A 14826-nucleotide genomic window follows, 5' to 3' on the forward strand; every position below is an offset into this window, starting at 1 on the left:
AGAATATTATAGTTAGTTTATACAATTTGTAATTAGTTTAGAATACAGTCTTCTACTCATCTCTGTCTTAAATCCAAATATTATTATACTCTTATTAAATGTCTAACTTAGTAAAAACTCTAGATGTATGTGTCTTATTAATAAGCTTCTAAATTAGGAAGAGTAGGTACTTGTTTTTAATAGTACTCTTATTAAGACAATAATAATTCTAGACTAAATAGAGCTTTCTATCTTTCTTTTTAATAAAGAAGAAAGGAGAGACTATAGAGGACTTTAAGGGTTGGATCTGACTGTTCTAAAGATTTTCCTAAAGGAACTTGTTAAGTACCTCTTACTTGTCTCTATTAAGTAGGTAGATCTTACAATCCTTAAGTTAGAAACTCTTAGTCAATTCAATTATATAGTTCTAAGAATAGTGTTTAGGAAGCTAGTTGAATTCCTCTTTACTAAAGACTTTAGAGAACTCTTAAATAAAATCTGGCAGACTGAGTCTATGTGTGTTCTAGAGTAGAGTTGTTCTAAGAGGGTTCTAAACTAGTTCTGTCTTAGACATTCTTTAGATTGACTCTATTCTACCTTAACTAGAATATATATTTATATATTTATTCTAGTTAAAGAAGAACAACTAGTTACCTTTATTAGAACTGTTAGTAATATTAGAAGTGTTTACATTTACTCAAAATAGTAGTGTAAAGTAGTTGTAAGACTTAGAACACTAATTAAATACAAGTGTCTACTCTAACTAGTTAATAGTAGGGTTGTAAGTCTTAAACTATTTAAATCTAATAAAGATGTTTGTCTTTCTAAAGTTAGTAACTCTGAACTTAATACTTTCTTTATAATTCTAAATGGTTATCTGTAGTTAGACAAACTTAGTAATTTAACTATTCTAGTTTAGAGTTCTGTCTGTATTGTATACTAGGATTAGAAGTAGAATGTATTAAGTAAAAAGGTAGTGTTTCTACACAAAGGCCTTATTAATGTACAAACTAGTGTATTTACTATTTACTAGAACTATTGTTTAGATCTGAGAGAATCCTAAGAAGGGAGCTAAGAGGACAGAAACCTAGAGCTAGTATTTAGAACATTCTCTAATAAACTACTACTTGTTCTAAAGAGAATGTACAGCTTGTACAATCTTATTGTCTGAGAGAGTAAGTATATATACTAACATTTCCTTATTAACCTCTCTCTTTTAACAAGGACAGACTTATGTCCTTAGCTGTAAACTCAGTTAAGACTATCCCTACTTAATACTATAGACAAATTACTAAGTAGTAAACAGGGCTAGATAGTGTTTTAAACATTCTAAGATTTTAGAATATAAAAGTAGTAAGTTAGATTGTACAGATTTAGACTCAGATAAAGTGTGAAGAGAAGAGTCAAAAGAATCAGAAGAAATAGGAGAACTATCTACTTTTGTTTTCAACCTTTTTCTTTCTAATAAATAATTTTGTTAATTTATTTATTTTTACTTTTTCTACTTTTTCTACTTTTCTTACTTTATTTACTTCTAATCCTACAGTGTCTATTGAATTAAAAGTAGTTATTAAAAAATCCAAGTTATAGCTCTTTAGTACTGTATTTACTGTTAAGCTTTTACAAAATCCTAAAGTATATAGTTAGAGTCTAAATGTTTTAAGATAACTTCTAAATTTGTAGAAAAGGCTTCTTATTACAAATCCTACTTGTTACTCATTATTACTCTAATAACCTAACAAATATACTATTACTTTTATAAACAGTTCTTAATCTAGTACTCTGACTTTCTGTAAGTAAAGTATACTTCTTACTTTTAGACTTCTCTAATGTTTATTAGAACAGATTAATTATAAATTATAAGTAGATTAATCTAAGAGTTTAGAACTGTTAAAACTGAACACATGTGTAAGTGTTCTACACAGACTTAATACATTTAAACTATAGTTTAGTTGAAAGAGATAGTGTGTGTCTTCTACTCAGTGTAAGTAACTAGTTCTAGTATTATTCTAAGAATCTTATTAACTAATTCTAAGTAGAGAGCTTTTTCAAGTATTCTAATAAGAACATTATTAAACCTAAGTATAAATTCTACCTTCTAGGCTAGAATATTAAACTCCTGAAAGAAGGTATTAGTAGAATGTTTGTTCTATTATAGAGACACAAGTCTGTTTTATACATTATACTTCTTATTTAGATTAATAAAAGAAGTACAGAACTGTCTTATGAATTCTAAATACAACTCATTATTCTAAAGTTAGATTAGGCTTCTAATCTAATGTCCTTCAATCTAGTTCTAGACTTAGGTGACTGTATTACCTTCCTTTATAAAGGAAAGGACAAATAGAACATAATTAAGATCTAAGGATAGATTAGTTAAAGTAGTAGTTATATATAGTTTAACTTAGTACTAGAAGTCTTTAAAGTACTACTTATTAAAGTCTAAAGGGTAGGCTATATATACTTTCTTTCTAGAGTAGGTTGTAACTTTCAGAACAATTAGAACAGGTTCTAAAAAGGTTAAAAGTATATAGTTAGTAAAGGCCTTTTAAATAAAGGTTTACACATATTAAGCTAGTTCTACTTGTAACTACTAATCTAGTAGAACAGTAGAGGTAGTAGTTAGTATAAGAGAGTTCATATTTATACTATAAAGGAATTAGTACTAAACTAAAAAGGGTAATGAATAGAAGAAGAGTAGTAAAAGTTTAAAAGGGTTTAAAAAGTTTAAAATTTAAAAATGTAAAAGGGTTAGAACAAAGAAAAGAGATTAACATAATAGTAAGTACTAATACTTAAAATGTAAGAGAGTTATAGAGTAGTAATAAGTAGTCTTAATCTAATGTTAGTAACAGTATAGAGAGGACCTAAAGGCTTAGTAAGAGGACTCAGGTTACAACTATCTTACACAACAGAAATATAGAATACAAGTACTAGAATATAGTCAGAACTTGTAGAACAGGTAGAGAGAGAGAGTAAGATAAGAGTAGAGTATATAGAGTAAGTCTAAGAGTACAGGACTATCTAGAGTAGACAAGATTAAGACTATAGGACTAGTCTTATCTTATACACTTATATATACTAAACTATATAAGAGTACTTAGAGAGTATAAGCTACTAAGAATAATAAGCTATAAAGAATGAAAGAAAGGAAGGTTAAAGATAAAGGTACAAAGAATAAAGGGATAAACAAAGGGTAAGAGACTATAGAATGAACAAAGAATAAAGGAGTAGTCAAAGGAATAGAATAATAAAGTAAGGAAGAGTAGTAGTAAGAGTTAGTACACATATAGTTTATAAACAGTACTCTTAAGGGACAGAAGTCCTAAGTTCTAGTATAGAAAGGTGTAGAACTCTTAGAACTGAAAGTATAAGAGTAAAGAACTGTAACAAGTTCTAATAAAGATAACTAGTTGTTCTTCTTTAACTAGGATAAATATGTAAACACATATTTTAGTTAAGATAGAATAGAGTCAATTTAAAGAATGTTTAAGACAGAACCAGTTTAGAACCCATTTAGAACAATTCTACTTTAAAACACACATAGACTCAGTCTGTTAGATTTTGTCTAAGAGTTCTCTAAAGTCTTTAGTAAAAAGAAATTTAACTAGCTTCCTAAATATTACTCTTAGAATTATATAATTGAATTGACTAAGAGTTTCTAACCTAAGAATTATAAGGTCTACTTACTTAACAGAGACAAGTAGAAAGTACTTAATAAGTTCCTTTAGGAAAATCTTTAGAATAGTTAGATTCAACCCTTAAAGTCCTTTATAGTCTTTCCTTTCTTTTTTGTTAAAAAGAAAGATAAGAAGCTCTGTCTAGTCTAAGATTATTATTGTCTTAATAAAGGTACTGTTAAAAACAAGTACCTACTCTCTCTAATTCAGGAGCTCATTAATAAGACACATACATTTAGGGTTTTTACTAAGTTAAATGTTTAATAAGAATATAATAATATTTGAATCTAAGACAGAGATGAGTAGAAGACTGTGTTTTAAACTAATTACAAATTGTACAAACTAACTATAATGTTCTTTAGACTAACTAACTTGCTTACAATGTTCTAGTCATTCATAAATTATATTCTTACAAATCTGATTAACTTAAAACATGTTAGTATGTATCTAGACAACATTCTAATCTTTACTTAAACAGTTGAGTACTATTACTAACTAATTTAAGCAGTTTTATAATAGCTCTAAAATAATAAACTGTTTCTCTAAGAAGTAAAGTATTCTTTTGTACAAGAGTTAGTAAATTATCTAGACTTTATAATTAGTAGAGGAAAGGTCTATATAGATCTGACAAAAGTAACTATAGTTTAGAACTAACTATAACCTTAGAACCTAAAACAGGTCTAAGTGTTTCTTAGATTTATAAACTACTACTAACACTTTATTTAAAGCTTTAGTACTATTGTCTAGCCTCTTTACAATCTTACTAGTAAAGATGTTCCTTAGTAATAGAGTAATTAGTAACAGTCTGTGTTTAAGTCCCTTAAGTAGACTATTACTAGTAAGTCTATATTAGTAGTTCTAACAGTTGTAAACAAGTTCTGAGTTAAAGTTAACTCTTTCAACTTTATAAATAGAGTAGTACTGTTTTAGTTTATTAACAGAAAGTAGTGTCTAATAGTATTCTAATTAGAATCCCTCTCTATAATAGAACAGAACTACTCTATCTATAATAAGAAACTCCTTATAATTGTCTGTTCTCTAAAGGAGTAGTATTAATATCTTTTTAGTACTGTGTAGAAGTTTAAGATTTAGAGTAATTACCTTAATCTCTAGTACTTCTAAGTATCTTAGAAGCTTAACTGTTACTAGACCTACTAGATGTTAGAACTATAGAATTATAACTTTGTACTAACTTACAAATTTAGAACACAAATAATAAAAGCTGATTTACTCTTAAGACAAGTAGGTTATAAAAGGGGAGAGAATAATAACAAAAATCTTGTTCTCCTAAACAATTCCTGTTTCATGTCTAAGACAATCTAAGAGATCTGACTTGAATTTAAGAATGTTAACTTTATTACTTGTATATAGTAAGCTCTAAAACACACACAGGACTAGGTTATAGTAAAGTAGTTAGAGAAGTAAGTTAGAGACTAAGAGAAGGATAAGGATAAACAAGTTTACTAGAAAGACTGACTGTATGTTTTAAAGGATTAGAAACTGTAGAAGAATATTGTCTAAGCTTATTATAACAATCTGACTGTAAAATATCTAGACTAACACAAAACACAGGAACTCATTACTTAGAACTACTAGTAGCTAAGAATGTAGAGAGAAATTCTAAAGTATATAACTAGTTACAATACATACTAACAGACTAAGGCTTACTAGATAAGAGTTTAGACTCTCTTACATTTGTATCAGATTCTAAATTACTCTTAGGAAGAAGTCTTAGTAAACCTGATTAGTAAGCTACCCAAGTCTTAAGGTTATAATACTATCTGTATAATTGTTAACTAATTCTCTAAGTAAGTTTATACAGTTCTAATCTAAACAGAACTTACTTCTAAAAGTATAGTGTGTATTTATTAGAATTATGTCTTCTAGTTGTATAAACTCTCTTAGAAGCTTATTCACAATTGTAGACTATAATTTGAGTCAAAATTTATATAGAACTTGTACACACTTCTTAGAATTTAAGAGAATTCTTTTACTATATATTACTTACAGACTAATAGTTAAACTAAGTAAGTCAATCAGAAGATTAAGCTTTATCTCTGAATGTTCATTAATTATTAGTAGTCAGACTAGTCTGAATAGTTAGCTCTAACAGAATTTGTGTATAATAACTAGTAATACTCTATAATAGGACAGTCTCTGTTCTTTCTCAACTATAAAAGACATTTGTACTAGAAGACAGTTCTAAACTAGAACAGTAGTTTCAAATTTATAACAGACTTTGTAGAACAGATACACAAGACTAGGGAAGACACACAAGCTCTTTTAGAGAAGGTAGTATAAGTTATAAAGTAGAACTATAATTAGAAAAGATTTGTAATTAAGGATTACTAGCTTAGTAATAAAGTTATACTAGAAGCTACTAATCTGACTATAGATTACTTAATAAAGAAGTTGGACAACAAGTACTTCAGACCCTTCATTATTAAAAAGAAGGTTAGTGTCTCTACTTACAAACTTTAACTTCTAACAATATAAAAGTGTATACACTCAGTATTTAACAAGGTTTTATTATCTTAGTATTATAATTTAGCTTTTCCTTCATAATAAAGACTTCTACTATCTCTACTAGAACTTATCAGCTCTAAACTAGAATACAAAGTAGAGTATATAGTAGATACTAAGCTAGTATATAGAAAACTCAAGTTTCTTGTTTACTAGAAAAGGTACCTAGTTAAAGAGTACACTTAGGAACCTACTAAGAACCTTACTTATACTTCTAAAGTGATTTAAGACTTTTATTAGCTTCATTCTAGTACTCTGTACAAACTCAGCCTTACACATTTCTAAGCTCTACTATTCTAACTTATGTTTAAACTACTAACTAAGTCTAATATTTACTAATTAGAACAATTAGTTTTAGAGAGAGAGTAATATTATAGTTCTCTACTCTTATACCTTTAGTTCTAAGGGTTCTACACTCTTCTGTACTAGAACTCAGAACTTCTGTCTTTTAAGAGTACTGTTTATAAACTATATACATACTAACTCTTACTACTACCCCTTCTTACTTTATTATTCTGTTTCTTTGACCACCCTTTCATTCTTTGTTCATTCTATAGTCTCCTACTCTTTGTCTATCCCTTTATTCTTTGTACCTTTATCTTTGACCTTCCTTTCTTTTATTCTTTGTAGCTTATCATTCTTAGTAGCTTATACTTTCTAAGTACTCTTGTATAGTTTAGTATATATAAGTATACAAGATCAGACTAGTTCTATAGTCTTAATCTTGTCTACTCTAGATAGTTCTATACTCTTAGACTTACTCTATATACTCTACTCTTGTCTCACTCTCTCTCTCTTTCTGTTCTACAAGTTCTGACTACATTCTAGTACTTACATTCTGTATTTCTGTTATATAAAATAGTTATAACCTAGGTCCTCTTACTAAGCCTTTAGGTCCTCTCTATACTGTTACTAACACAATCTTTGAATATTCTAAATGTGTACTTAATAGTAATACAATAATGTAAGAGCTTAAAGTTAAAATCTTACTAACAGTAAGTCTCTTAAGGGTTGTTTATAAGCTTATAATTAGTAAATAGACAGATTGTATATACAGTAAGAGGATAACCTAAAGAGACAGAAATATTAGTAGTAGAACTAGTAGTATAATAAACCCTATAGTGTTCTAAGAGATTATAATGAATCTACACACCTTTATTAGCTAAAATGTACTTATTAGTATTAAAATGCTCCCTTAAAGACTTCTATACTCTAGACTCTTTAAAGACAGTAGTATTCTAAACATTTCCAGACTAACTTAAGTTAAATTCTGTAAAGTACTTTCTGTCATTATAGATTGCTTGAAGAACAATCTGAGAGGGGTTTTGTGAGAGAAATGCAAAAAGACAAAAAGACTATTTACTTACTAAATAGAATCTTTTCCTACTAAAATACAAGTTGTTATCTTTCCTAGGTTTTATAGAAAGTAGGATGAGAGAACTGTCTACTATACTAATACACTCAGGAAAGCCTTCTGCCTGGAAATGTCTCTTCAACTCTAAACAATATTCACTAGCAGGCCAGGCAAGAAAACAAGACCTTAGCTAGTAAAATACAGTACAAACACAGTAATAGTACAGAGAGGTACTATACTCTCTACTACTAAAGCCTGCTTAACAGTCTTAATACTTGTTGTACTACTATACTATAGGAGAAATATAGTGAGTTGCTCCTAGTGAGACTGTTGAGCTTGTTTACTAGTCTTTATAAATACTTTATTGTCCTTTATTAGATTACAGAGAGTCTTAAATAATGTACAATCAACCCTAAAAGAGTTGTGGATTAGAATGTAGTAGTATGTATATGATTCATAACCTTCATACACACCTAAAGAACACCTTAAATATATATTCCAAGGTACTAAATAACAGATTATTAAGGAAATCTTCAGAGTAGGATACATTGTATAGATTATAAATAGAAGGACAAGTGTGAAGGAGTAGTTAATAAGCTTTGTGTACAAGAAGAAGGCTAAGCAGTAAGTCAAATTCAGTCTCATTGTACAATATGTAGAAGATGGATAGAGCCCTCATGCTCATAGCATATTTTTGACTATAATAAGATGACCCAGCCATGTATTAAGAAGAATGGAGAGTGTAAGATACAAGAATTTCACTCAATTCACACTCAATGTATACTCATCACATACTTTCTATGTGATCACATGACTGTGCTTCTTTGTATATATCATGCTTCTCAAGGATTTACATTGGTTCAAGCTAACAAATAATATATTTCTTTTCAAACTCTACAGCTTTACAAGTCCAACAAGTGGGTTTTGTCACTTGTACAGACTTGCACAGATTTCTGCTACTTTTGGTAACTATTAAGGTACGTGTCACTTTGCCGAGCCACCCCAAAATCTTTGTGTCGTCCTGCAACTCCCCCTGCCAATGAATTGAAGACACCTACTGCCTGTCAGTTGAATCGCTTCAAGTGAAATGGAAGAGGATGATTTAGAGTTTTGCAAGCGAGGAAAGGTCACGAGACGTTTCCTAATTTGGGTTCGAATGTGAACACTGAATTACCACACGCGTCGCGTTCAGGTATTCAGGCTCACAACAACTTGTCCTTGTGTCGTCGTGCACACCGCGTTCAAGCATCCCAGGCAGCCTGAAATCACACATTCAACAAGTCTTTAGCCACCGAGAGTACTCACATCGCACACAAAGGCCGCCATTGCCATGTCAGCTGCGACGAAGGCACGGTCGACTGGTATTCCAACGCCTGGACGGTTACGCTCCTATTCTTCTTCAGCTTCGACGCAGGAACCTCTTCCAACGGACTTTGAGACGTCAAATAGAGCGTTCCAAGATGCCATGAAATCGAATGATCCCGCTCGATATACAGGTCGTTCTGTTTCTGCGAACAACCCTGCTCCGCGCCCTCCTTCCTCTGCCTCAGGCTCCAACATAGTTTCACGTCCAAGGACACCTAGTAGTCAGTTCGGAAAACCCACGCCGAGACATTCGGAGAGTCGACAATCCGATGCACACTTGCGCAAGCACGGTGCCTTTGCCGAGGGTGACGACGTTAGGATTGAAAGTTTAGGCTTTGAAGGAAAACTCCGTTATGTTGGAGAGATTGAAGGGAAGCCTGGCATATGGGCTGGTGTAGAGCTGTGTGGAGGTTTTGTAGGACTAGGAAAGAATAATGGTTGGGCCGGAAAGTAAGTGAATTTTGCAACATGTGCGATTCTGACGCTCATTCGCATGCAGAAAGCAATATTTCTCGTGCCCAGACAAATGTGGGGTCTTCGTTGCATATAACAAGCTATCTGCACCGACAGTAATGAGAGGGACACACTCAAGATCTTCGTCCGTTGCTTCATCGAGGGCTTCTCTTCCTGGTCCGGGTCGGATTACACCTTCGTTAGCCGGTCGCACTACTTCTACAATTCAGAATGGACGTGTTACACCAGCAAAGAGCAATGGACGAGTAACTCCTTCGTCGAGCCTTGAACTGTCTTCGGGTATGACACGCATAGCTCCGAGACCGTCATTATTCAACCCTACTTCGGCTACGAACACTCCTTCTGCGACCGCAATGAGCAAGATCACCGCAGGCAGCCGAGCAAGTAAGTATGTCGGTATGACAGCCCAGCAACTGTCTGCCCGATCGCAGAAAACATTAGCTCCTGGAAGCCCATCTCGAAAAAGTATTGGTCTTGGAAGTCCGACACGTCGTCGTGGTCCTCCAAGTCCTTCACGCTCCGATTCGAGAAACTCGTCAGGAGGAACACCGATCGGAGGCACTCCCAAACCAGCCACGCGTCTTAGCTTCGGAATGGGCACGCCGAAGGGCTTCGGCTCTGGAAGGCCATCGCTCACAACACCAAGAGCTCGTATACCATCTGCTGTTGCTATGCCTCCGCCCCCGTCACCGACCAGTGGTGGTGGCGCAGGTCAACGAAGTATTTCACTCAACGATAAACCCGTTACTCCTACATTCAGTACTACGAGCAACGAGACTGCTGTCGACGATGAAGGGATTGAAAGTCTGGTCAGCATCCAAAACAACAGCAAGGCTTTGAAGGACAAGATCCAGAGCATGTTAGCAAGTAGACCACAACGCTCCGAATCACCGTCCCGCGCTTCCAACACACATGGAATGGAGGAAGACTCCGTTTTTGGTCACCCGAAGTTGGATGCATCGTTACAGGCGTTACAAGAGCGAGTGGACAGCCTCGAACGAGAGAATTTACAGCTCAAGTCAGAGCTAGAGGCGTCTCAATCTTCGCAATCAAAGGCAGGCGGTATCGAGACAATCACGTCCGAAAGAGAGCAGGCCCTAGACAGAATCAAGGATCTCGAGTCTCAACTGAAATCATCTGAGCGAACAATGGACGAGCGTAACTCCAAAATCGAGTCACTGGAACGGTCCGTGCAAACATCAACAACAGCTCTACAAGCCCAACGCGCAGAAGATGAAAGTCGCTTGAATGACTTGCAATCCAAGCTAGACGAATCACAATCTTTAATCACCAGCCTCAAGGATGCAATTGAAGCCAAGTCTAACGAGGCAGGCCAGAACGAAGGTATTATACAGGCCAAAGACGCAGAGATCAACCTTTTGGAAGGACGCGTGAAGAAAGCCAGCTCGGAATTAGATGACGTCCGGAAGGACCTCACAGCTCAGATCGATGAACTGAGGCATGCCGGCCAAGAAACTATTGCATTGTACGAAGAGCGACTCGCTGCTGCGGATTCAAGACGGTACCAGTTGGAAGATCTGGTCGACAGACTAGAAGAGCAACTGAAACGACGCACAAGCCTGTCAAAGAGCCAGAATAGTGTCAAGCACGAATCTGCGGAAGCTATGCGAATTGATAACGAAGCTCTACGTGAGCAGGCGGTGCATTTGCAGAAGAGAATTACGAGCCTTGAAGATATGCTCGAAGAAGCACGCGGTAACCTCGAGCGAGAGGAATCCAACGCACGTGCGAGAATCCAAAGGCACAAGGAACACGAAGCAGCCCTCCGTGCAGAACTCGTGGAGACAAGAGGCGAGGTTGAGAGGTTGGTCAAGAGCGAATCATCTGCTCGCGTGAAGGCCGAGGAGGCCGAAGAGGCCCTAAGAGAGAACACTATTACGCTCGAGAACGCACAAGCAGAGATTGAAGGGCTGAGAGCAGAAATTGCAGTACGTGAATTTAACCGTCTGGATACTTAAGACGCCAAACTTACTGCTGAATGGCTACAAAGTCACTAGAGAACATACAGGCTCGCAATTCATCGGAACGATCACGGAGCGAGGAATCCTCTCGTATTCTATCGATCGAGCGCGAGCGACACAGTGAAGAGGTAGCCCAACTAAAAGATCTCCTTGAAGTGACTCGTTCTGCACGAAAGGAAGCAGTACAAGACCTCGATGCTGCCAAACAGGACGCGCTTAATACATCGAACTCGCTCTCAAGTCTCAAGCAGGCCGTAGAGGATCTCGATGCTGAGAAGGCCGAGGTATGTAGAAACACATCAATTTGTTGGCACATTTACTGATCTCCCCGCAGCTGGAGCACAGTCGTTCCGATCTAGAGTCAAAACTCGAACGTGAAAGGGCGGTGACTGCCGAGTTGCGTCGAGCATTAGACGAGAAGGCGTCCGAACTTGAAGCTTCTCGTAAGACACTCAACCGGGATCGGCCAATTTTGCAGGACGCGACCTCATCTCCAGCTACCACCACTCCATCTAAACAAGAATCAAGTTATAAAGAAGAGATTAAAGGCCTAAAGTACAGTGGACTCGTTTCTTACCAGATCGTGATCGTTATTGACTCTGTTTTATTTCATCTTCCCAGGCATATCGTTCAAGAACTCCAGAAAGAGATCTCAACCTTATCAGGTCGGGCCAAGATGCTCGAGTCTGAGAACAAGATGCTGTCACAGGAGACCGATGCCCTTCGACAGGTAATTCACAATTTGCGGACTCACGGGCCGACCTCTGACTTTATGCTGTAATGCACAGGAACTCAAAGTACTAGAAGAGAATGTCGAACAAGATATACTCGCCGAAGAACGAGCATTGTCTTCTGGTGAAGGCGATCAATCGAAGACGAATAGCGACTCCCAAACCAATGTAAGTGTCAAACGTCACCAAGTAAGATGACTTATCGATATCCTTGATCATACAGGCCGAAGTTGAACGTCTACGCAAACAGCTTGCTGAGGTAGAGAAGAAGACCGCACGAACTATTCATGAGGTTCGTATCCATATTTATAAGGACTGGATGGAGTGGTTAAACTGAATGCGTCGCGTACTTTTTGCAGCTCAATAAGGAAGTGAGCGAGCTCGAGAGTCTTGTAGAAGCAAAGGTACGATATTGACCACTGTCACACGTTTATTTCTGCTAATAAGGCATTTTTAAAACTCTTCTTGTAATACGACGATAGATTTATCGCGAGGTACATTTATTCAAATATACACATAGCAAGATGTATTTACTCATATTCACGCAGGACGAACTTGAACGCGAGATCGAGCGTTTCCGACACCAAGCCTCTAAACGACCCTCCAAATCAAGCATCGAGCCTCCCCACTCGCAATCACGTCACTCTGCAACAAGCAGCACGGCTACCGTAAGCCTCGACGCAAATGGGTCCAATTCAAATCCCAACGCATATTCAATCCGAGACTCGTCATCAACCGCAGTGGCAAACTCGGAAGGCGAGACAGACGGTGTATGTGAGATTTGTGAAGGACCAGGGCACGATATCTTTTCGTGCCCCTTACTCAAAGATGGGTCAGGCACTGAGACACTTCCTTCAACTAAATCGACTTCCTCGGGAGGAGGACAGAGAGGAGGACGAGAACCCGTAGAGACGGATTTATTCTGTGAAGACTGTGAAAGTCACGGACACTTAGCTGCGGATTGTCCATATTCTTCTGATGTTTTCTAATTCCTTCCTTATATCGCATTTCCCAGTTACTCTCCATTTCTTTATGCTCTCCTTAAAGCTGCTCTATCGGATTTCGTACAATATGTAGATGTCGGAATTGTTTATTTCCTTTCTTCTGATTTTGAGAACGTCTTACCGTCCTTATCATCTGCCATCAATTCATGTTTGCTTTCCGCTGTCTCTTATACCGCGCCCCCGTCACTTCCGCCGTCCCTTCTGCCGACGTTCTTTGCATCCATCTCTTTCTGGCCATTCGCCCTTCTTCCTTACCACTCCTTCCTTTCGTCCTTCACTATCGAGTTCCTCAATGCAAACAGAAATGCAAAATCGAGGCTGCGCTGTACATTATTTCGTACTTGTCATACAGTCGTTCTTTCATTTGAAATTGAAATTTGAATTCGCACTCGCATGCAAATCCTCATCTCACAATGCACTTTAATTCAATTTAGTGCCACAACTTTGCCCATCACAGATGTGATGTTGACGTGCTGTAATGCTAAGTAGACTACAAACCATTCTTGCGCATTCCCTTCACCCATCATTACAGAAAGAAAGGAATAAAGAAAACATGCACACGTATTATAACCTTGACCCACTCGACCTGTATTCAACCAATGCTCCGGCACTTCATCCCAAATGGTCCCTGCCTATACAGCAATTAACTGTTGGGGATAAAATTGGCGGAGGTACTTTTAGTGAAGTATGGGTATGTAAATACAGAGCATATATATACCCCTATACAGCATAACTGTTACTAATTCTGTTTCGCACATACTACTCGACACATATACGTCATTCTGAACGGCCACCATTCCAATGACAGTCTTTGATCCGTGCAGATATTCAGAACGAGGAAGGGGTAGCCGTATCTTTTGTGGCAAAGGTAGCAAAGAGACCACGAATTATGATCACCTCAGAAGACGAGAGAAAGGACTACGAAATCGTTGAGAGAGCTAGAACAGAAGCTCGACTCATGCGAGAACTAAGCCATCCTCACATTGTACGTTACTTTATCACCAGTACCATATACACGTCTCTTACAGTAGCTCGTCGATGCTGATCACTGCGGTTAGCTCAAATGCTACGGTGCTTTTATAAACATAGAAAGTGTGATAATTATATGTGAAATGGCTGAGAAGGGTGATTTAAGTGCAAGGCAGTATACGGAAGGGGAAACCAAGGACTACGTTAGGTACACCTCGGAGAATTTATGGAGACAGCATCATCTGATTGTTGATGATTAGACAACTCCTTAAAGCATCACATTATATGCACTCACGCAACGCCTTGCATGGTGACCTGAAGTGTGTTTTCTTTGCTGTACGTCCTGGATCAGATGCCTTCTAAATAATTGTTTTTAGGCCAGAGAACCTGCTAATTCGGGTGAGGAGGAGACAGGCTGCAGCTTCAAGCAGAATTATTGAGAATGATGTACTTGTAGCAGGCGACTTTGGCAGGTATGCTATCATTATATAATAAAGTCCGAGTTATTGTTGTTGATACATAGATGATAAATCACTTAGTGCTGCTAAACTCGACGGAACTGAAGAGAAGAAAATTAGAGGAACTCTAGGTTACATAGCTCCAGAACAGTTCAAGGGACAGTGCACGACAAAGTCAGACATGTGGTCCGTCGGGTATGAGCAACGACGCATTTGAGTAATTTAAATTCACCAAGCACTTGTTTCCTTAGTGCTGTTACATACGCACTTTTGACTGGTCACAACATCTATCAGTCGATTGCTCACA

At 36.6% G+C, this 14826-nt stretch overlaps 2 protein-coding genes across 2 annotated transcripts; both read left to right on the forward strand.

Moving 5' to 3' along the window:
- Positions 1-8866: 8866 nt before the first annotated feature.
- FOMMEDRAFT_107555 (uncharacterized protein) lies at positions 8867-13353 on the forward strand (the record flags this gene model as incomplete). The annotated part of the gene is made up of 10 exons (XM_007266273.1): positions 8867-9351; positions 9401-11324; positions 11387-11641; positions 11692-11912; positions 11979-12087; positions 12146-12256; positions 12312-12380; positions 12448-12492; positions 12571-12582; positions 12637-13353. 10 exons carry the CDS (start codon positions 8867-8869, stop codon positions 13075-13077), a joined length of 3672 nt encoding a protein of 1223 aa, XP_007266335.1. The 3' UTR covers positions 13078-13353.
- A 292-nt stretch (positions 13354-13645) lies between these two features.
- On the forward strand, positions 13646-14736 carry FOMMEDRAFT_155946 (kinase-like protein; the record flags this gene model as incomplete). The annotated part of the gene is made up of 6 exons (XM_007266274.1): positions 13646-13783; positions 13901-14077; positions 14151-14269; positions 14322-14381; positions 14439-14534; positions 14601-14736. 6 exons carry the CDS (start codon positions 13646-13648, stop codon positions 14734-14736), a joined length of 726 nt encoding a protein of 241 aa, XP_007266336.1.
- Between the last annotated feature and the right edge of the window lie 90 nt (positions 14737-14826).

Source organism: Fomitiporia mediterranea (assembly GCF_000271605.1).
Source record: "Fomitiporia mediterranea MF3/22 unplaced genomic scaffold FOMMEscaffold_6, whole genome shotgun sequence".
In the NCBI taxonomy this organism is placed as follows: Eukaryota; Fungi; Basidiomycota; class Agaricomycetes; order Hymenochaetales; family Hymenochaetaceae; genus Fomitiporia; species Fomitiporia mediterranea.